Source organism: Hippoglossus stenolepis, chromosome 23 (genome assembly GCF_022539355.2).
Source record: "Hippoglossus stenolepis isolate QCI-W04-F060 chromosome 23, HSTE1.2, whole genome shotgun sequence".
Taxonomy (NCBI): Eukaryota; Metazoa; Chordata; class Actinopteri; order Pleuronectiformes; family Pleuronectidae; genus Hippoglossus; species Hippoglossus stenolepis.
In genome coordinates, this window is record NC_061505.1 from 13,910,731 (window position 1) to 13,934,602 (window position 23,872).

Here is a 23,872-nt window from a genome sequence, read left to right on the forward strand (position 1 = left end):
ACGTTTGACACGGTTACGATTTTGTATCAGACAGAAGCTTTAACCCGAGGGGCCTGTACTTATCTTTGAGTGACACTTTGAATCCATCACTTTTGCTTGCAAACTTCAAAATAAAAAACACTTCATCAAATCTTTTCGAACTTAAAAATACTTGAATACTAGCTCTCACGCCTTCTGAGACATGCGTTGGAGCCACTGTGCAACATATTGGTCACTGTGAACCATACAGTTTTGTCCATGTCCCATCTGAGAACATGGAGAAGGCAGGGTTTATGATTTATAGTGCATCCAGCCAACAGAGGAAAATCACAATATTTTGACTTCACTTTTGGGAGCTGTTGTGCATCTTTATATGTGTCATTCATATGTGAATATAAGTTTAGGAGCCAGGCTCGGTTAAAGTTACATCGTGAGTTACGACACCAAAGCTGAAGTTGGACATTGTCCCTGAAAAACATCCACAAATTCATATACTGTCCATGTATATCACAGTTTAGTTGATTTTTGACAATCACTGAACAAACTCAGACACTCCAGTCCACGGGTGACTTTTGGATAAAGCACTTTAATAGCAGATGAATATTAGAAAGAGGACATGATGCTTTATGACAACAAGTTAGTGTGTTACTTACAGGAGCAAAATAAAATGTGATTTGACACTCTTTTAAAATGAAACTCATAATCTGATATGTTTCTCTTCGAAAGCGTTCTCCTCGGTGATGCTACTCATTCGACACTACACTCTTACGGTTTAAAAAATAAAATCCCTTCCTTAAAAATGGCAATTAAATAAATACCTATAACACGAGCTAATGTAAGCAACTGACCCAGGCATTTCATTTGACGTAGTTTAACCAGAAAATAATCAATCACTCAAACCACATTGATGATAATGTTTTCACACGTTTCTAATCTGAGGTCAGCGGACAAAACCCCCATTTTCCGCATCCTCATGCATGCCTTGAAGAGTTATACACCATGGATTGTATACAGACAAATATATCTGGTATATGTCCAGTACATGTTCACATACATTTTACAGTATGTCAGTTGGCAAATCGATCGATTTATGGTCCAGAAAAATCAAGCAAAGCCGACAGACTTCAGCTTCTACATGTGTAGCGTTTTTTTTACTGTACGCAACAATGCTTTCAAACGACAAACATATAAAGAGTTAGCTCTCTATCTGAGGAGATATAACACAGTTATAATATTGAGTTTTAATTCAAGCAAGACCTCACTTGTTTTGCGTAAGTGCTGCTGCAGGTCGGTGAAGCTTAACAAAGTCAGCGTGGCCTTTTTCTTTTTTGTCTTTTGTTTCCTTGTAACAAAATCATGATTTCTCTCAGCTGTATCTCATGATCCTTTCCAGAAGTCAAAAATAGCTTATAAAAATAATTTCTTTTTGTCTTTTATGTGAGTGCATGCCACTCTGGCGATGCTGCATGTTTGACACCTTTGTATCGCCTGAATCTTCCTATACTGTAGTTTTCTCCTCCTCTTTTCACTCCCGCCCCCTTCCATCTGTGATTTACTGCCATGTTGTGGCCCCGCTCCAGCCCTGGCTCTCGCTATCTGCGCTGATTTACGAGAGGCTTACGTAAGATATGGGGCCGCATTCAAACGGATCAGGGCACACATATCAAAACTACCCGACCAGGCTTTCCCAACTTCTCTGACTGAATGCAACATGAAGGGAAATTGAAAAACAAAAGCTGATGATAAGATAAAAACAGAAAGAGAAGCCAAAGTTGTTTCTTATCCCGGTCTTTGGCCTTGACATGCTCAAATAGTGAGCGTGCACAAGTCTGTCAGTCCTCATTGTCCTGAAGTGATGGCGAGGGTGTAGAAATGAACTTGCTCGACAAGGTAACAGTCAGTCAGTGCAGGGATAACAACTTAAAATGATGGAGAGACAGCGAGAGAGAGAGAAGGCAGAAGATACACACACAGACAAGATGATAAACCCTCACATCGGGAAAACAAACTCGCTGTGGAGGAAAAACTCCAGATGAAAACAGGGAGATAAGTCAAGACCGACAGAGTCAGAAGAAGGCGCACATAAAACAGTCAGAACCACGGAAACCTGGAGGAAGGTCTGCACAAGAATTAGAAAAAGCTGTTATTTTTGCCAGGGTGTATGAAAGCATCGGGATCGCCAGGAGGGGGTGGGGGTGGGGATGCAGAAACCACATGGGAGGCGAGGAGCATCAACACAGGCCATGCAAACGCAGCTCCTCGTCCTCGTCCGCGGGGCTGTCAGTCAAACATTCAGACCACATCGCATACAAAAAGCTATAGACGCTGCCTCAATGTAAGACGAGCCTCTCCGTGGCGTCACAGGCAGATGGCATGGGGTTTTACAGGTGGACAGTCGGAGCATCATGGCGGTGCATATATAGATATTTCAAATGGGGTTGGGTTTTTTTCCTTTTGCTGCTTCCTTCCAGACAGGACGGTTGGCTGTTGAGATGTTGCTTGGCGGTTTTTTTTTTTCCTTTTCTTTTTTTACATGTGTGTCTGTCTAAAAAAGGCGCGCCCTCTTCTTGAGGTCGTTCTTCTTCCACAGGGCCAGGCGGTCGAACTGATCCAGGGTCATACCGAAAACCTGCCGGAAGTCCTCCGGAGAAAGGTGTCTCTGGAGAGGAGAAACACAGAGGAAGATATTTGTATTCATTTATTTAATCTTTATTCAAGCAGACAGTCCCATTAAGATTTATAATCTCTTTTTCCAGAAAGACCTGAGAACAGGAGACATCAGCAAATAAATACAACACAACAAAGCATTGATTAAAACAATCATGACAATAGAGATAACAAAGATTTAAAATCACCAAGTGGAATGCAGAAATGCAGTTGAAGGACAGATTGCAGCTCATTCCATTTAAAAAGATGCATAATATCCGAACCTCAAATATGCTTACTTAGTAGACCACTATGATACATGGAGAAGTTCAGCAATGTTATCAACAGCTCAAAAGCAAACCACTTGAAGTTAAAACCAATGTAAAGCATCATAGTGAGGTGCTTTTCCACGCCAATCCTCCAAGACGGCCTCAGTGCTGCTTTAGCCAAGATTCTGAGTCTCTAGGAGTCAATGCCAATGATGACCATCAAGTTTCTATGATAGCGGTAGAGGAAAGTCTCCATGGTGGATCAGTCAGAGTTTACATTTGAGTCTGAGTTTACATTAGAGACCTGCACTGGGTCAGTTACCTAATGGATAAGCCACAGACTAGTTGTGTAACAGGTTTATTTATATAAATTCATGGATACGTGTAACAATGAACTGAACCTGAGCCCAGTTGGCGTGGAATCAAATGATTGCTCGGTATTTGTTTTATTGTGAAAGCCTGCGACTCTCCCTTTGACCCCTTCACCTCAAATTACTGTCACTGCTGACAGCGAACAAGCTATGACATCAACGTGGCTCACATAAACACAAAATACGCCAGTGAGTAGCATGTGAGTTGAATGTGTGAGGTCAAACGTGAACGGGTCCAGGAGGGTCCTGCTCCCACTTCCTCCCACTGTGCAGAAATTAAATGTCTGCGCAGTAGCTATTGAGGGACGGAGCTGCGGTATCACTGGTGATAGACACACATGCTTGACTAATTGCGAGTCGGTCTCAACGGTCAACCATGACGTTTCACCCCATTTTTAAACCTCTCATCTGAAAAATTAACAAACATCAGTGTTACAAGATACACCTAAAATGACAGCAACCATCTTTAAGAAAAAATGACTTAATCTCTTTGGTTAGATTGGCTCATAACCCATCCACTAACCTAGAGGAGACAGGATTATGACCTATACTGCAGCTAGCCACTAGGGTGCGATCAAGACACTTTGGCTTCAGCTTTTAGAAGCTGTCATATCGTCCAACTTTATATACTTTATAGTCTATGGTGCAATGTAATGAAACTGTTTCAACAACAACTCTTGAATGGAGAATTTATTGCAAACCTTTTGTAAACCACATAAGCTTCAGCTAAATGTAACTCATACACTACCAGCAGAATGCACGTAGCCTTGACGCTTCATGATGAACCAGATGTTCTACGGAGTCAGAAAAACACGTTGTTCTTTGGCCCAATTCGTCAAAACTTTTACCTGAACCAACAACATGAGTTCTGCCTCCAGGCCCCCTCTGCTGTTCGGCAAATCAGTAGCAGCTTTATACTCTCGCACTGGACTCACATATAAGACTTTGATGCAGCCCTAAAACCGTATTTGTGCTCACCACATAAGCAAGCGTTACATTGCCTTCTGTATTGAGGTTTAACACAACAAATTCAATTCTGTGCGTCTGAAGTTGATCCAGACTGAGCTGCCATCCAAACCCCAGCTTTGGCTCTCGCTGCGAACACTCACCACCTCCTCTGTAAACGTCAGAAATATAGCATGGAACGAAAACACGCGTGGTTCTGATTTAGACCCAGAACAAAAAAAAAAGTACACGCTGCTTTATTGTAAAACTTTGGCTGCACTCTGCTCAGCCAACGTGCGTTTTTCGGCGATGACAGTGAAAGTAAATTAGAGGCAGGCGGCTGCTGCGTGATCGCCAATCACCTGGTCGCCATACCAGCCAGCAAAGGGAGGGGTCGGTTTTCACCCAGAAGCAAAAACATCCACACCCTTTTCTTTTCATGCTGTCGGGACATGAATCATGATGAGTACATTGAGAGAGTAGAATCTCTATTATCACCAATTTGATCATTTTCATTGGAAGATGTAACTTTCTACCTCAGTTCTTCAAAGGGTAGATCAACAATACCGTTCTTCCTCCAGAGCCTCAACACTGTGACACATCTGGAGAAACACACCAATCAGGGATGTCCCAGATTCTGCTTTCTTAGTTTGTTGTCAGTAGTAAATCACCTGCTGTGACATCACTGACTACAGGGAATGGCCAGATGTGCAACATGCAGGAGTTTGGATCCAATGACTGGACCTGAACAGTAGCACTTGAGTTATTTAGTGTGGTTTCAGCCAACAACGGCACACATACTGCATGTAAAACTAGCTTAAAGAACATTACCATTTCCCAACATACATCCATGAAGACTGAACCTTGGAACTTGCATGTCAGCTGCAGAGATCTGGATATAGTTTTAGCTCCTTGGCCATAGTTTCTTCCCCCAGGATGAAATCTGCAGTTCTAACATTCTACAGCTTACGCAGCTTATTCAGACCATAAGCAAGGATTGGGCCACACATCCCATAAACAAGTGTTTTATATAGCAGCATTTTTCTGTCCGAGCTCCAATAAAAACACTGTCTAAGTGCTGGTGTCAAGAAAACACTGCTCAATACTGGGCTACAAACAATTTGGTCCTCTTGAACACAAATGACAGTGATGATTATCAGTATAAAGAGTGGGGAGATTTGTCGTGTTGGAATCTTTTGCCGCGCTACACGTTTGCCAGGAACACATAAGACCTTCAGCTTGCTGGTTGCATCTGCTGATGGCTGATTGGACAACTTTAACACATCGCGCAACCCTAATCAGTTCCCTGAATATGCCTTTTATCCAGATCCACTCCAAAATCGAATGGGTTCTTGCTTAGCCCATCCCCTACCCTTCCACTACGTTTCAAGGATATTGACTAAGTAGTTTTTGTGCAGTCCTACAGACAAACAGACAAATGGCAATGAAAACACTACCCTCTCAGGTAATAAAGATTTCTAGTCTTCATGCTAGGCTAACCATGTCCTGACTCCAGCCCTGTAACATGGAGATATGAGATATCAATCTCCTCATCTCACTCTCAGCACATAAAAACCTCGCTGGCTGATGCTTAACTACAAACTCCTCTCATAAACACACACACACAGTTAGTCGCAGGTCAAAACATCGTATTTGCTTGCATTACCTCATGGGAAACTGTGTCCATCTTGGCTCTTGGTTTGAGTTTTGACTGTAGCTGCTGATTACTTTGGGTAAACCAGCAGCAGTTTGGGGTCAAGGATCAGGAAAAGTGATGGGTAACAGAGAGGTTGGGGTATTTCTGTCCAACATACGCGCATTCACACTAATGACAGTACGACTTCAAACTAATGTTCCCAACCACAGACGGACATCTTGAGTCGGTGTCAAATCCCTACTCCGATGGTCCGACTCCTCTTGGGAGAATATATCCAATTAAGCCGAAGGCTCACAGAGTTCTCTTCGGGTTACTGAAGGTTTAAATATTTTTAAAAGGTTGTTTTGGGGGAAAAAAGGTTCATGAAACTTCTTCTGAGTGCAAAAGGACCACAAATTTGTTTTTTTTTGTTTTTTAATAGGTTATTTTGAGCCTTAAACATTTCCTGTTTTCCACTGCACAAAGTTAATGAAAGTTCGGAATCTTTAAATGGGTAGTGTTGAAATAACAGCAGCAGGAAATCAGTTATTTTGCGACATTAAGTCCAATTATGCTTAATTTTTTATTATAAGACATGCTTGTGGGCTAAACTTGCTGTGACCCAGGGTGGAAGAAATAATGCTACCACCAATTATACTCACATTTCTCAATGCAATCTCACAGTTCACTGAATTGATGTTGCATTTCACAGCTTCAACTTCAAAGATTTTTTCTTAAAGCAAACAAAACAATGTGGCCAAATGTATGTGGACACAGGTATATATAGTTTCAGTCTCCCCACTGGATTTTTGGATCTCCCGAGGCAGGGGGCAAGCGAGAGGTGCGCCAACCTCCGCTGCTCAAGCAACGAGCCAGTTTTGAGAATGTAAGGAGTAGAAAGTACAGATATTTGTGTTCAGATGTAGGGAGTGAAAGTAAAAAGTCGTCAGGGAAATAAATACTCAAGTAAAGTTCAGATACCTGAAAAATCGACTTAAGTACAGTAGCGAATTATTTGTACTTCGTTACTTCCCACCTCGGACAAAAAGTAGGGAGACCACTGTGGTCTACAAAATAATTTAATGCTGCAGCATCTCGCTTCGCTGGAGTGGTGTTTTGATTGGTATTGTAACAGAATGGTCTGCTAGTGCTGTGGCAAGAGCAAACAGCTGCTTGCATCGACTTTCACCAAATTGCTTGCGTTTAACAAACTGATGTTTTGCTCTGACTCTCAGACATTTGGGGTCGACTTCTATGCTTAGTCGTCAACTTTCTCTGCACCGCTCCGCTTGTTTTGTGTTGTTATTTCATATTTCAAGACGCTTATCTGTGAAGTCGTTGAGTAAAGTCAGAGATCAGACGACCAGAGAACACACTTCCCTCCAAATATTGAAAGTATATGAAAGAAAAGCTGAACACTTGTTAGCATTTATCTACCTTTACAAAAATTGGAGCTGGCACGACTTTAAGCTTTGGCTGTTACATTTGTCCCAAATGGCTCAACTGGCCACAGTGTCAGGTTCTCTCGGGCTTCTCAATGAGCTGTGGTTAGAGGAGGGGAAATGACAGAGCAGGGAGAGGAAGATTAGAGCTCACCTCCAGTCTGGTGCGATCTACATCTCTGGGAAGCTTCACTTTCACTCTATGCGTCACTGCCAGGATTTCATAAGGGTAGACCTGGCACACACAAAGTAAGCATTGTGGGAGATTTACTGAAGGATACGATTTTAATCCAGTGTCCAAAGCAGATGCCAAGAATATTAAGGTATATTTGTTAAGTATAAACAAAGTCTTACCTTGTACTCTGCAAGGGAACAGAGAGAGAGAGAGAGAGAGAAAACAGAGAATTAATCTGGTGGAACAATGAGTTTTTATTTGAATTGTAGACCTATTATGAAAACTACCATAATAGAGCCTGACTCTGGACCCAAATCCTCTCAATAATATTGGGTTTCAAAGGCGTCAAAAGTAGGCGCACACACAAACACACACACACACACACACACACACACACACACACACACACACACACACACACACACACACACACACACACACACACACACACACACACACACACACAATAATGATCTTGGCATCCTGTCAACTCCCTCTTCACTACAGCCTCAGATACAGCCAGGACTGTACGAACACACACTTGTAAACACACAGCAATAATTCTGCAGCTGGAAAAATGACGTCACCTATCTACCCTGTAACCTCCTGCCACTGATCTGGAGCCAGAGCGGCAGGGCTCTGCATTCATGGTCAGGGATTATAAACTGACCTCAGATCAGCTTTCAGAGAAAAGATGATAGGGGCTTTTTCACATTTTTATACATCAAGATTGTAGCTGATGCTATTTTCTGAAGAGAGAGTTCATTTTGACTGCAAAGTGAGATCAGGTTGTTCAGAGCCCAGGGTTTGAGAAATCCTGTTGATTTTCTGCATAGACAGATGTCACATGTGAGCACGTCTGAAGCTTAGATTTCTGGTTCTTTCATTTAAAAGTAAAATGACTGCAAATGGAAACCAGACAGGAGAAGTTAACTTCTGCAGGTTGCATTTGAAATGATAAGAGGAAGCTAAAGACAAAACAGTTTAAATCTGAATTTGAATTAAGCAACTATGATGCTTGTTTCCCAGTCACAATGGTGAAGCCGTATTGTCTTCTTAGATTGAGCCCAGAGGGAACACAACAAATTGAATAACACTGTAGGGGACCTAGAATGAGACCCTGGGGTACTCCACAGGTCATGGTGGTCAAGATCAATCACAACAGCCTAGCCTCTGACTTCAAAATAAGATCTAAAACATCAGAGGGTTGTACTAGGGTTTTCCAAACTGCCGAGGTTTATTTTATGGTCACGGGCTGCCATATAGTGCTGATGTTTTCCCTGAATTAGTTTTCCAGATAAACGCCGTTTAACTTTATTATCAGTGCAATCTCTATGCAATGATGCGGTCTGAAGTGAAACTGGTATCAAATTGGTATTTGGATGGAAAAATACTTCCAGAAATAGAAACTTTACAATTCTCTGGCTGTAGTTTAAATGGTGAGTTCAATTTTATTTTAAGTCTTCACACTTGGACTGCAACTTCCTTCATCATTGCTTAATTGTCTAGATTCGGAACAAATAATTGTAATAATATTTGACCTGCAAAACGTGAATTGCAATTTCCTTTTTTGTTCCAACTGACAGTTGAATACATCACTGTTTATGTGTCTTATACAGGAGCATCTAATTTTAGGGCATAGAAATGAACAACTTGACATAATATTATAGATTGGACTAAACTTCAATCATATTCAACATATGGCTGCAGCCTTTTGCAGTCAGGGTTGAGTGGTTTCAGCTGTTTGCCCCAGGTTGCCTTATGTTTAAAATCAATTCATTATCAAATAAAAGGGCTACAAGGCATACACTGTTAACCCAATATGACTCTGAAACATGAAATGTGAAATTGAACACTACAGCACTAAAAAAAAAAAGCCTGTAAACCAAGAACATTAGCCAGAGCAAAGAAGAGCTGAAGATATATGGCTTAAAGTAGATTTTCAGTCTTACCTCTCATGCCTCCCCAGCTGTGGGAGTCCGGGTCCACTTCATCCTCCACCATCTCAGCAGCCTGCAGGGAGAGAACATGGCTGGTCTTTATCACAGGGTCTAGGGTCGATCTGAGGCCTTTCAGCCACCGCCTCTGCCCTTGATTTGCACACATTCTTTCATGGTGACCATTATGAAGTGAGTGTGATGCATTGATGATGGCGAGCTGACATCAGTTTGGAGCGACTTAAAGGCAGCTAAGGGGAGAGGGAGGCAATCACGTGAGAACAACCTTTGTTTGGCCACTTATAGAGCTAATCGAGGGTGACTATTAAAAAAAAACTTCAAAAGAGTTATTGACAACAGCTTTGAACTTTTAGTCAAGGAGGCCAACTAAAATCCCATTTTCTCCTTTAGTCGCTAAGTGTGTGGGCTGCTGCTGTCTTTGATTAGGGGCATCCAGATACAATTTAAACAAAGTTCACTGCTAACTGTAGCAGTAGAAGCTATGGAAGATGTTTTGTCAGCAGTGGTGTTACACAGTAATGACTCACACCATTTAGCATCTAAATCATTCAATCTTTACATATGTAGTGTAGGTTTTTGCCTGCAATGTAACATCAGCTTAGCGTTTCCCGTAGTTCATTCAAAAAGTCCAAAGTGTGACACAAGACATGCTCCTGCTAGAAAACCTTTTTCAGAGATAAACCATATCAGGTAGTTTTAATCACACTGATGTTTATTCAAGTGTTCGCGTTTCTGGTAAGTTTGGTTTTGATGACTAATTTGATGCTGTATAAATTTGGTGAAACAACACGATTGACAGCTGAGACTAATGCGATTGGTCGAGCACGTGTAAAGGCCGGACCTCGCTACAGAGGTTCCATCCCTTGATCACTACAAATAATTTGGCTTCATTTCTGGATACTGGGAGGAAGTGGAGACACGTCGTCCATATTTATCTGCAGTCTAAGGATGACACTGTGAGTACTATGGCATGTTGACGATAGCATTTAGCTCAAAGCACCACTCTGCACCACAAAGCTGCTAACACGGCTGTAATTTATAATTATTGTGCGTTTGCTGTAGCAGAAAAAAGTAAGTGCAATTCAATTTCTCTTCAAATATGAATGGAGACTGAACACAATTTCATTGTGTAGGAGTGTGTAATTACAGAAAATGCTTATCATTGTAACATCAGGATAGTAGTACATAGTGTACTTATTAAATAGAAGAAAAATCTACTTCCAACACACTAAATCCACCATGTCAACGACACTAAGCAGTAATGTCAGCAAGTGAAAAATAATGAAGAATACTTTGGGCCATGAATCCGTCGCGGCTCCCGAGCTTTCATTTCCTCCTCGGTTCTGTTTTGTCTGCCTGTCTACGATCCATCAACAATCACAGTGGGAGAGCAGCAATATCACACCAGGGGATGATAGACTAAATATCCCCAACGTCCTCATAATAAACTGGGCCCTGCCTGTGTGGAGTGAGTGGTACAGATTGACCTCTGTGTAATCTGATACCAAAGCTGTGAGAGAGGGGCTCGAGGGGACGTTGATTTCTAACAACAGAGGGAAACTTTTAAACCGTTCTTGAATGCTACACCGAGGACTCCAGTGTTGATAGCAGAGAGTGGGTGGTAATGTGGAGGTGCTGATTTGATACAAATCTTGATGTAAGGATGGAGTTTTCTTTGAGTACTGTGACACTGCAAGGTTAGAAAAGAAACAGCACCACCCAGTGGTACGAAAGGCAAAAGCTGTTAGATCCCCCCCAACACCTGAGCCAGATTTGAAGCAGCGAAAACCTGAGAGCAGGATTAAAGGTCCTCTAATCTCCAGGTGCACTTGGTTTGTCGACAAGTAGACTCCACATATGTTTTTGTGTGATGTTAGCTTGAAAAATAGATTTCTTTGTGCCAGGTGGGACAGTCAAGAGTTTAAGTTACAATTAGAATCAGGTCAAATTTGAACAGTAAAATTATTAACCATAACTGTCCATTGTAAACATCCCTCAAAGTCAAACCCGGTTCTGGTTCAGGTTTGACCCAACAAGCTTACCGTAGTTGTTAACTGCTCTCTTTAGGTTTTACCTCCATATAAAATGGTCAAGTTCAGGTAACTTGTTGGCTTGATTACAACTTCACCTTTTCCAGCAAATCTTTGATCTAATTTTCTGTCAGAAATCATTTTCTTATATTATTTGTAAAATTTTTTGACGTGTTGGATATTTTTCATGGTCTGCAATATATCCATACACTGTTTGAAATCTCTCACTGATTTCACTGGTTACTGTTCACTTCCAGAGATGCATTGTCCTTGCTTCACCAAATAGGTAGCTCACCTTGTAGATGCCGTTCCTTCCATATCCGGGTAAAGATGCAGACTTATTGTAGGGGAAATCTGTAAAGAAACAAATCTCTGTTTATACTGTTCAGTATCATATCGGCCACGCCAGGCTGAGCTTGTGATTGGCTACTCACTTGGCTGGGAGGTGTCAGTGGGCAGGCTGCAGGTGGACTTGCTGGGGTCCAGGTCTTCTGGACCCATGTGTCCATCACCCTCACTCTTCAGGATCATCCAGCTGGTCCTCTACAGGGAGCGAGAGAGATCCAGAGAGAGAGAGAGAGAGAGAGAGAGAGAGAGAGAGACAGAAAGATGGAAAAGAAGTGATGGGTGATGGCAAAGTGTGAGTTAGTGAATTAGTAAATGGATGTACAGCATTTGTAAAGTTTGAGAAAATGACTTGAAAGGAGACAGATATGGACAGACGGATAAGGACACGCATTCACACGGACCCACCTTGCCATCCTCCCCATCCTGCCAGGATGTTCTAGAAGCTGTAAAACAGTCACATGTTACAGGGTGTCACAGTTAACGTGCTGGAGATCATCTGCCCCTCAGCTCCACTCCACTTCTCTACGCACTCTACACAGTGTAAACCATCCCTGTGACATCATCAGTTGCAGACGGCATCTACAGGGAGCTCTCTGTGTAAGTTTACTTTAAAACAGGGTTGGATAGAAATCACTAACATTTGTTTGAACAATGTTTTTGTTTACATTTTGGGAGTTTGGCCCATTGGACATCAGAGCAAAATGTCAACAGATACAGCAATGATCACGATAAAGTTTGCTTAGGTTGTTCATGGTCCCATGACTGCAAAAATATTTAAACCTGGGCCTAGTCAAACATATAATGATAAATAAGTAAAAAGCAGTGACAAATACCAAATTTCAAATACATTTCCAGTGAATAATCATGATCCCCTGAGGATAAACCCTTATTTTTTTGTGTTTCCATTTTTTTTTTTACATAAACGCACCATCTGCCCACAACTTCCACTCTCATCCTTTTTGTTAAATGTCGTGTAGCTCTTCACATTCTGCTATGGAGTCTAGTCTGTGCTATGCTGTGCATGCTTAGTGGCGCAATCAATTAAATGTCCTGCGATATCAATAAATCATGTACACAATTAAAATGTTCAACTCCTCACTCTACTTAATTGTGGTTTAATGTCAGGGATACAAACAACGGCATTAAACCCAAGAGCCAGCAGCTCACAAACAATTTAAGGCTACCTGCTATCAGTCACATAGCCTAAAACAGTCTAAAATGAAGACTGTGTGTTTTTACAATGTCGAGGATTTAATGCATTTTTGTTTCGGACCCCAATCCCTCTACAGTATATAGGGTTGGGGTTATTAATATGTCTAAGCTATTGTTTATGTCAAGTATGTTATGGTAATTTATGTGCATGTAATAATAACCCAAGGGCAGAAATGAGGTAACTGTCATTTAGTCATCTGTGCTCACACATTACTGCATTTCCTTTCTCTAAGTGTATGCCAAACACATACGACTGCTTAATAGACTGCGTACTTAACCACTGGTACTACACTAGACAAAGGTTTTCAAGTAACTTAAATGACAACTCTTGTATCAGATAACATGAGCAATAGGCCAAATTCCCTCAGAGTATACATAGCCTAAACGTATTGTCACTTTACACAGCCATTTTACAGAAATCTTTGACAGAATGGAGGTATAGATTTTCTTGTCTGATGTCAAAGGCCTTGTCATTGACTTCACGTCTGCCTCAATGAATATAATCAAGACGCAGACACTCAGCTCATAAATCTGTAGGACTATGCCATATGCAGCTGATGTACACGTCATTTTTGATCAAGGTGAATATCTCCTTTTGTGATGGAGGTGCAAACAGGCTTCTCGGACTCCTACAGTGTGTGTGCTCTGCGTGATGTGCACATATAGCTAGAAGGGAACTGTAGTTAAAAAAAACACATACACCATAATTGAGACACACAAACAATGGTTAGGGGTGAGACACAGTGATTGAATCGGTGATTGGTACAACACTAATGCCACCATACAAAGTGATTCACATACCCGACTGTTCACAGTGAACACACAGTCACAGCATCACCACTTAAAACAACAAATGAGCTGGTGAGATGAATGCAGACATGCAAGAACGAGGTTGAGCAAATTAACACCCAAGGGCCCCACTGACAATCAGCTTCAGTCCCAAATGAGTTGGATAATCAGTGTGTAACTGTGTTGCAATGTCCAAATTAACAGTGAAAACTAGGGCAACGTTTATATTACGGGTGAAACCCAATTCATTTGTAATATCAACGTCAGTCTCCTCAACATGATGTTACCTCTAGACCCCGAGCCACGAACTTTCACTTCCCTGTAGCGGATTTTAATATCGACAACTGCTGCTGCACTGCCCCCTAGGGGTTGAATAGCATTTAACATCATGTTCAGTGTGTGGCGTACATCCCAATCAGCTTTGTCACAGGTGATGTCTTGCATTTGAACCCCAATGTGTGAAACCTCCTGTGAAATCACCTTTTAGGGTATTTTAAATATTTCAACCTGTAGTGAGCGGCACAGCAGACTTTTTGGCTTCAAATCTTTCTAATTTGTTTAAGTATGACACTGATCAGATAAAAGATACAGGGGGACTCTCTGTTTCAGCTGAGAGAAACTGGGAGAGCAAGGTGTTATCATCATATCTTGGAACTTGTTTACCCTGACAGTAGAAAAGTGTCCAAAACTAAACTAAACTCTTACATTCTTACCTTTACTGATCTGCATAAAGTAAGACTGTTTGTGGGATTGTCTGTTTCTGAGATTACAGAAATTGTTGGGTGGTCCCCCCAGGTCTGGTATTGCAAATGTGTGCAGGAGGGGGTATCATGTGTCGTTTGATGACCCAACAAGCACTTCATTTGAAGCATATTGGTGCCTTTGGACAATTTAAATTCAGGGAAGTTTGTGGTTACAGGATAAAATGTTTAATTCTAATGGAACACAAATAGCAGTCTCCATCATGAAAGTTGAATGTGCTACACCCTTACTTACTTTTAAAGGACACAAATAGTATGCACGGGATGACTGTTAATTCCTAAGGACACTGGACGGATTGTGTTGTGTTTCTGTGTCTGGAGCACATTTAAATTTAGTTGTATCATTCAAACAGACTTTTTTGGACTAACAAGCCTGCACCAAATCTGACCCTTCAGTGATATTTGGCACAATTCCTCATATGGTCTGAACAGTCTCAGTTATTTGGAGCGTTGCTACCTGTGGTATTAGAGACACCTTGGGTAAAAAAATGTCATTGTAATTATAAAAATTAAGTCATATAAATGTTGTTTATTCTTGTAATTTTACGAGAAAAAAGTTGTAAATTTATCCAAATAAAGTCGTAATTTACAACAGATTTTAGGCTGGGTGTCATTTTAGAGGTGAAATATCAGACTGCCTATCTCCAGATAACACGTCTTCTCCTTGCTACTTATTTACTAAAAAGGATTTTTCTCAATTCTCATTAAATTGTGAATTAAATTGTACGTAATATTATGACTTTTTCTCAATTATGACTTTATTCTCGTAATATTATGACTCTAATGTTGAAAGATGTTTTTTTTTCTTCAATATGGCACTAATACTTTGTCGTACAAAACAGGGTCTTAGGTACCATCATGGATTTCTTTCTTCAAAACCTCCAGGAGGCAAAATTCAAAGGTTGTTTCATCTGTTTTCTAATCACATTGCCCCCCCATCTAAATGGTTGATCTTGATAGATTGTGCATTTATATATTGAGTTGATTTTGTAACGTGGAATGGGTGGATCACTCTTACACCAGCCCTATGCATGTAGATCCGTGGAGTCTACTAGACGAGGATGAGCCTTAGAGAAAAAGGGAGGAGAACTGGGATAAACAGGTGACGAGATGAATGACAGGCGACGTGCAACACATCGTGCAGAGACCAGACCAGAGGAGTGTTAAAGAGGAAGTCGACTGTACCATGCTGTTTGTAGATGGGGGGTTTTCTATAGATATTATCTTTGACCATAGTCTCTGAAGATGGGATCAGATGCAGAGGAAAGAAAATGGAAGAAGCCAACATGGGAGGGAGGGAGAGAAAGGAAGAGAGAATGGAGAAAAAGAAGCATGAGTTATCAGTTATTGAGGGATGAGATATTTTGAAGAGGCAAAAGGAGGGTGCAAAAGAGCTCGATTTAACATATTTGTCATTTGTATTATTGCACATCAGAAAAATCACCACTTTTAATAATTATTCATGCAATATATTTAAAATATATCAATGGATTGGTCTTTGTCAGAGGGGGGGAGTCTGAGGTTATTTGATACAGAACAATTCAAAGATATTCAAATAATAATATCAGAGACCACACATGGTCCCCATGCATCAGAGAGTCTATAGGCATTAGTGGTCTTTTCTAGAATTTCAAATTAAACCATTTACCTAAATTAATAATCGAAACTGTAACTGTACGTTGTTAGGTGAAGTGCCTCTGGAGGATAATGGAGAAAGTATGTTTCTCTGAGGCCAATCGAATCCATCTTAGTATCAGAGGATCCAGACAGGCCTCTAACAGAGATGCTAAGTAACAACTGTCACACATTAAGCCGCGACAGAAACATGACTCACAATAAAACAGCACATATGGGTCATTTCTCTGGCTTGTTCCAGTGCCTGCCAGCATCTGAAACATTATCCATAAAAAAAGCAATAAGGACGATGACTATGAAAGCCATTAAGTGGATAATCGTTTGGCTGTTTTTTCCACTTAACTTGCTTCCAACTTGGGAGGTTTTTTGTTTCCTGTGCATGACTGACAGTGTAACGTTGAATGGGAACAATATGTTGGATCAAATGGATTTTCCTCTGCGAGAGATTTAAAAGCGATAAAAGATAGACTGTTGAGCATCAACTCCTATCCGAACATATTAGAACATTAATCGTACAGGATTAGATCTCGTGCCAGATCTTAGCTGCGTCACACAGGAAATGGCTTTGTGGGATTGAACAAGTCATAGAGATATACAGAGTACAATCCTTAAGCCAAGGAGGAAATCAACTCTTCAAAGTACAAGGTAAAGATGCTGGGCCTCATGCAAGCTCTACTAATACAAACAGGGAAATGATGGCATTCATAATAGAACTTCATTTTTGGCAGAAGTCTAAACCTGTCATACAAGTCATGTAGAGTACAGAGAGTCAAATGTTCTCCCAAGTGGGATAAACACCCGTTTGGCTGACTTTTTGCATTAAACCAGCACAAATAAAATGCACAACAATGTGAGAAATTATCGTGTGAATAGTGTTGACATCCTTTGTGCAAATGTATTACCATCAAAGAACCAGATGATGGAGAATTTAGCTCCAAGGAACTCCCTTTTCAAATATGAAGGGGAAAAAGTAGAAAACATGCTTTCTTTCATCCATTCTCTGGTGGCGAGTTGGGCCTGTGATCTCACAGATGCCTTCTATCTGCCCAAACTTATAAAATATTCGCTTCCAGCCCAAATATCTCAAGACAGTATTTCTCTGCTCTGCTCTTCCTCACTGGGACATTAATTCAGTTTGTGGGAATGTCGGATTTACATTTAGATTCCCAGCTTTTGATCTTGACCAGGCAGATGATGACGTTGCTGGATGAAAGAGGTTTACCACCGGTTTATCTCATCACCACGAATTTATTGGTGAGAAGTTTAACTCATTAAATAATTGTTTTTTAATTATTTCCCCAAGAATTTTTTGATTATTCACGAGCTGTGTCCAAATTCGAGGGTGCTTGTGGACGATCTGGTCTACAGAGGATTTTCTTGATCTGAAGTACAAACACTGACACTGCTACATGTTGTCAATGTTATGTTTTGTCTACTGACAGCAGGACTAACAAGTTCTACACAAAAAATGAAGGAGAATGTTCCACGACTTCTTATATGTATCTGCGTGTACCAGGATAACCATAGTTCCAATTGACTGAAAAATGAAAATCTAAAAAAAGTAAACAAAAATCTGTAGCTTAATACCAGCTGTACACTTTTAATGAGCTGATCTCCAGTGGTTGAAGTTCTAACCTTGCTGCAGTGATCTAGAAGTGTAGTGTTGTTGGCACATGTAGCAACACTAATGAGTGGATCAGAGGTACAACAGAATTTGAACTTTCAACCACAGGACGTCCGTGGAACAGTGTAGAAGTATTAGTTTGTAAACCAACCTTGGTATCAGTGGTAGTAGCAGTAACAAAGCCAGTAATTTCGGATATTCGTAGCTTACCTTGAAATCCACTTGTACGTCACTAATGGCGGTCTACTCCATTGAACGTGTGTAGATGTAGGAAAAGTTTAAGGTTGAGTTGCGAGCCAAGCGCTGCGGTTATGGCCTACCTGGTATGTGGAAATGCCGGGGAGCAGCCATGTATGTAGAAGTGGATGAGGGAGATTTGCCATCAGAATAGGTGGATAAGCTGGGGGTACTCCGACCACTTTCACTACCTCCAGTTGGGGATGAAGGTGGGTGGGCATTGGATATGGAAGGCAGAAGGGGAAGGGGAAGGGGAAGGGGAAGGGTTTGGGAGGAAACAAAGGACGTCGGGGGGCAAAAAGGCAGCATTAAGGTAAGCAGACTGATAAAGCTCAAACAAGAAGCTGTAGTTAATACAGTGATGCAGGTGACTTGATAACCCAGCCATTTACTGTCTGTTTAGATTAACTGTACTGTCGTCAGTGAATTTCTGGCAGTGAATCCCGACTGAACTGTTAAGTAATGAGACTAAAATCATCCTGTAGACGTTTTGTGCGACCACTTTAGCATACAGTCCCTCAGCCCAATTCACGTTTTTACCAGCAACGTCATCCAGAAACTCCTTGAATCCTTGGCCAAAAGTTATTCAAAGGTTTGTCTTCATCTATCTGATTTAATCCTGTCACTACCACTTCTTGAAACCGAGCCTGTCTTAACACCTGGGCACAGCTGCAGTAGAAGGTGCAAAGTTCAGAACGCTAATAAAATTCCTCAAATGAAGTGGATATCCTATACAGACTTGTGGCTTATGCAGGAGCACATAACATTGTTTAACAATCTTGCTTGTGGTGATTTTAACCTTGGATAGTTTGGGTCATAATCAAAATCTCTATTCAGAGAAAAATAGGAGTTTTACTTCTGGAACGACGCAGTTGAGCTCATTAAAAACAGTCATACGTTGTTCGCCCCAGAAGTTACAGCAGAGCCACAAGTAAAGTGGATATGACGCAATTAAAATCCAACCGAAATGAAACAACAGTTGCCTTGAATTAAACTGGGGATTTGAAAGTTGTCGGAATCATTTTGGATAATGTCAGTACACAAGTCATCAAAATATATAAAATAGGTCTGGTCGGTTTTTGGCATTTTAATCCAATTGTTGCATATTATATTTTTAATCCTAAAACAGCTCTCAGTCCCAAAAAATGCTACTGAGCAGCTACTACCCACTTCACTGTGAAGAGAAAGGCTAGGTCTGATTGCACTAAACCTGTTAGCGTTAGCACGAGAGCAATGATGCACGTGAAGGGAAGGGATCTGAGTGACTTTTTGTTCTGATCGCTTAACAGTTATCAATAGAAAATCACCTTCGAAAGTGTGAGTTGTTACAGTCCAAGTCGATTTGTAGTTGCCAAATAAGGACTGCACTGACAGCGACACATAATGAATTTTTCATAACCGGTTGGTATATTGTATATTTTTTGTAACACACATAAATATTTGAATGATTGTGTGCGTGTTGTGTATCTGAGATCACAACCAGGGACAACCCCAGTGTGTTGTCATAAGCAGGCTGGGTGATGGAGTCACCTTTGACAACTTTGAGGCCAAAACCATAAACACTGTACATCCAGAGCTTTGGGGAGGAAACAGAGGGAGAGAGATTTTCTGTGTGTGTCTGTGTGTGTGTGTGTGTGCGTGTGTGTCAGGGAGAGTTTTAGCAGATTGAACACACGCTCTTCTACCCTCAGGCAGAGAGGAACCATAGACAGAGATCTGGATGCAAGTGGATGAGATCACTGACACACATGGCAGCGCTGTTCGAGCTTGTCCGAGTGATCTCCTTCAAATACACACAATCACACACATGCCTGTAAACACAAACACACATACACGCCGGAGTACTGTTAGTGCAGGTCTGATTGTGGGGCAGATCCTGCATACAAACATCTGGAGTTAAGGGAGTTTGGAAGGCGATGCAGATTTATCTGAACAGATTATACATTTGACCAAAAGAATCCAATCATTAATCAGAAACCAAATTCCAAAGTAACAAGATATCAACAATGGTTTTGGGGTCATTAAGTGATCAAAACAAAATCATGCATTATTCATCCTTGCAAGGTCCTTTCCTCAGCTCTGCTTCATTCTCCATTGTGTTGCTAAAGTCTTTCTCCCACACTGACTTCTATGAGGGAGCCTGCGCATTAAAACACGAGCCTGTTGCATGAAAACAAATGGCCCTCTTTCACGGCATGTTAAGAACCGCTAGGGCCTGATCGAGGCCAACGGAGCGCTGTGTTGCATGCCACTGCAACTGGCAACCGGACCCCAAATTACAGCTCGGCCCGCTCGGGCTCTTTCATTCCTCCGTTCCCCCTCCTCTCTTTCATCTTCCCCGTCGGAGCACTCCCCTCCCAGCCTCTCCACCCTGTCATGGAAAAACCGCCGAAACCCTGGACCGCGTGTTTGTGATTTTCTGTGCAAAAATGTTTCAGTGGAAGCTCTCGACCTCCTCCTTTTAAATCAGGCTATTTCAAAGTCCATGCACGCTATGTCAGAATGTGATTCAAAGGATTCTGGGTAAAAACGTCATCCTTTTTCAGGCAAAGGTTCCCTATAAGTGAAAATGAGGCCTTGCTGTGGAAACAATTTAATATCTGGACAAACACATTATACACCTTTGTTTGCTCGTGTCTTTATATTCTACGCTAAAATCGATCTGCTCTTGAAAACACAATCCAACACAGCTTTTCTAAACCGATGAGAAGTCTGAACACCATGAATTTAGCCAGATAGCTACCACAAACAAACAATAAAAGCAAACCCATAACGATACCATATATATAATAATCCGTCACTGCAGATGAAAGCAGTGAGCACCAAACCAGTGTAATTAGGTCAATGCTGAAACAGAAATCAGGCTTCCTCCACTTTTTCTATGATCACCTTGTGTTTACATTGTGTTTTGGTGAGGTTTCCATATTCTGAGGTCTCAGCTTTTCATTTGACAAATACAATGATGACTCTGAAATGATGGCTGGAGTTATGAAGATTAATCCCAAGTCGTACCAAACTGTAGTCTTGCTGACAAATCCCTGTATCTCCTTGACTTGCAGTTCAAATGTTTGTGCTGCACGATGCTTTGGTTTGGATACTTGTGACCCTGCCTGCAAACCTCAATGTGCCTTGTATCAATCCTTAAAACACAATACAACAGCACTTTCTTCAGAATTCAGATCTGGGACAAAAGCAAGTAACATCAAAGGGATAAAGTCTGACACGTGACAATGAACAAGGGACCATTCATGAAAAGCAAAACGACAGATCAGGCAAACAATCGGGACAACAATCTGAACACAGATACACAACAACAAAAATCACCCTTAATATTCCTCCAAGCGATAATGCCAAATGCATCAGGGTGGCACTCGGGTCTACATCAAGTTAACCATGCACGACAACAACCACGTCCACACACACACAAGTGAACAGGGCAAGCAGAATGATAAAACTGTGTGGGCCTACGAATGTACCTTGATGCACTCCATGAAACCTGACAACACCACGATACCGGACAACATCACAAAACCTGCTAACCATTCCACCAGGGGAGGGGAGACACAAAGAAGAGAAAGACTACTGGTGTTTTTACCGTTGGGAGGAGGTAAACTGAGATGCATGGCTGTCCTAGGTTTAGGGTCAGGTACGGGGTCCTGTTTGAACCCTGGGGATGAGCGAGATCAGGGTATGGGGAGAAGATAAAGCAAAGGGAGGAGGTTGGATACGCAGGGGTAACAGCGTGCAAGGGGGATGTGCACAGCACTGGTTTGTGATGTTGATTTCAGTGATGTGTGGTATCGTGAATAGTATTAGCAGGTTCATGGCTTCAGTTTAAAGAAAATAAACCTTCATGAGCGTTCAAACATAGGTTACAGATCCAAATGCAGCACACGCCAGGTCAGATATTCTCTTTCCCATGATGACTAACTCGTCTAAGGTGAACCAAGAGACCTAAAGACCCAGAGGGAGAGTTTAGATAACATGGTCATTTTGGTGCTTAACCACAATTCATGCCAACTCAACTCAATTCATTGGTTGAATCACAGCACTCCATTCTTAAGGACCTCTGATCTCAGTCAAATACAGAAAAGACCTTGCTGCTGTTCCTAAATCCAAGGGCTGTGACAATCATTCAACCTCGGAATCCTCACTTTTGGAGCACTTTAAATCCCCTTTCAATTATTAGCTTTTTTACAACATTTACAAGATTTAAAGTTTTAATTTCTGTCCAACAGCAGCAAGGATTTCAACAACCATTGTCTGTATTGGACCAGGTCTTGGTCTCTGTGTACTTTTATACCTCTGAAGAACGGGATGAAGTTGTGCTGCTGTAGCATGGCCAGGGTGGTGGGGTTTAGGTGTAAAGACAAGCCTGCAATGCCACCTGCTGGTGTGGGTGAGTACTGGCCACCACCACCACCACCTCCACTCCCTTCCGCCCCACCAGAATAGTACACAGGGAGGGGGGATGAGTCCCTGGCCAAAGTGGAAGGGTACTTAATGCCACCCATGTGGTTTGGGGGCAAAGGAAGAGAACTGGAGTCACGGGCCTGGTTGCTGTATTTACCGGCAAGGTATAACTCTGGCCCTGAGTGTCCAATCAGATTACAGGAAACATGTTGAGTTACAAGATCAATTTGTGAAAGTGAACATTTCCTTAATAGTCATTAAAAAAACAACAACAACAACAACTTGCATTTAAGACAGAAATGCTGTTCTAGTTGATATATATTTTAAAAGTAACACTCATACTTGAGGACATTTTTTGGATGTGCTCAAGCTCAGTCACTGAGAAACCAAAAATGTGTAACAGTCCAAATACGTCTGGTCTTGTTTGTATAACAAACATCTGCAAGGTGACTTTTTAAAATCAGGAAATACAAAGGCAACACTTTTAGATGATAAAATATAAAGGGGTTGCAGATTTTATTCAACCCAGAATGGAGCACGTCATTAAATTTCTGGCTTGTTAATGAATCAATCAATTAAGTATCCTAAGATAAAAGTAATGAAATGTATACTGTAAATTGGATGTTTTCATAAGACAACAGCATAATATGGGGTTATGGTGTTGATGTCATACATGTGTATGGGGTTGATACCTGGTCGGCTGTAATTTTGGGGGGAACGGGATGGGGTGTAACGTCCGTAGCCTCCCAGGGAGCTGGTGGAGCTGGGGCTGGAGGGCCTCCTCTGACGGGGGGACTTCTCCCCATCGCCCTACATGCACGAAAACAGTAAGAAGTTAGTGTATTCTACTGAGAAACACACTCACTCCTTCATCCCACTATCAGACAGGAAATAGGGGCAAGACTGCATCACTGATACATTTTTAATGAAATGGATCTATCATATCGAACAAAGCACACAAAAGATCATGGAAACCTGGTCACCGTGGTAACCTCCCGGTAACACAGTTGTCAATGGAAACATTGTTATTGTTAAGTTCAAGGGCAGATTAGATTAGACAGATTTAAAAATGTTTTTGAAGATAAATTCATCTAAAAGCATCTGCAAAGCTACAAATAAGGTTCAAAAATGTGAATGTTCCTAAGGGCGATCAGTATCAGTGACATACATAACAGAACAGTCAGCTGAGCAAACTGACCACTGAAGTCACTTCTTCATTTCATCCCTTTATTTTTCAACGTCTTTGTTGTGAAAAAGATGCACATTAGTGACATAGTTTTATTTCTATACTTGGGAGGAATTACAATAGACCAACGACTGCTGTTTCTTTCTTGGTGTATTAGTTTAACATGAAATTCATAGAAAATAAATTCTAGGATATTGTAAATTTGCTTCAAAATGC

At 41.3% G+C, this 23,872-nt stretch overlaps 1 protein-coding gene across 19 annotated transcripts in view; it reads right to left on the bottom strand.

Annotated features, from left to right (window-relative positions):
- Positions 1–545: 545 nt before the first annotated feature.
- Positions 546–23,872, bottom strand: part of ablim2 (actin binding LIM protein family, member 2) — an 80,210-nt gene continuing 56,883 nt past the window's right edge. For 7 of the 19 annotated variants that reach the window (XM_035148199.2, XM_035148208.2, XM_035148200.2 and 4 more), the window contains 12 exons: positions 23,163–23,280; positions 22,361–22,648; positions 21,653–21,724; positions 18,141–18,248; positions 15,747–15,800; positions 12,205–12,242; positions 11,886–11,994; positions 11,747–11,805; positions 9,416–9,476; positions 7,643–7,650; positions 7,443–7,523; positions 546–2,638 (listed from right to left, as the gene is read on the bottom strand). In XM_035148199.2, coding sequence (XP_035004090.1) covers positions 2,525–2,638; positions 7,443–7,523; positions 7,643–7,650; positions 9,416–9,476; positions 11,747–11,805; positions 11,886–11,994; positions 12,205–12,242; positions 15,747–15,800; positions 18,141–18,248; positions 21,653–21,724; positions 22,361–22,648; positions 23,163–23,280 — 1,110 coding nt within the window. In that variant the 3' untranslated portion in view covers positions 546–2,524. Of the gene's footprint in view, positions 2,639–7,442; positions 7,524–7,642; positions 7,651–9,415; positions 9,477–11,746; positions 11,806–11,885; positions 11,995–12,204; positions 12,243–15,746; positions 15,801–18,140; positions 18,252–21,652; positions 21,725–22,360; positions 22,649–23,162; positions 23,281–23,872 lie in introns of all 19 variants that reach the window. The other 12 variants (XM_035148219.2, XM_035148216.2, XM_035148214.2 and 9 more) reach the window with 8 other exon arrangements.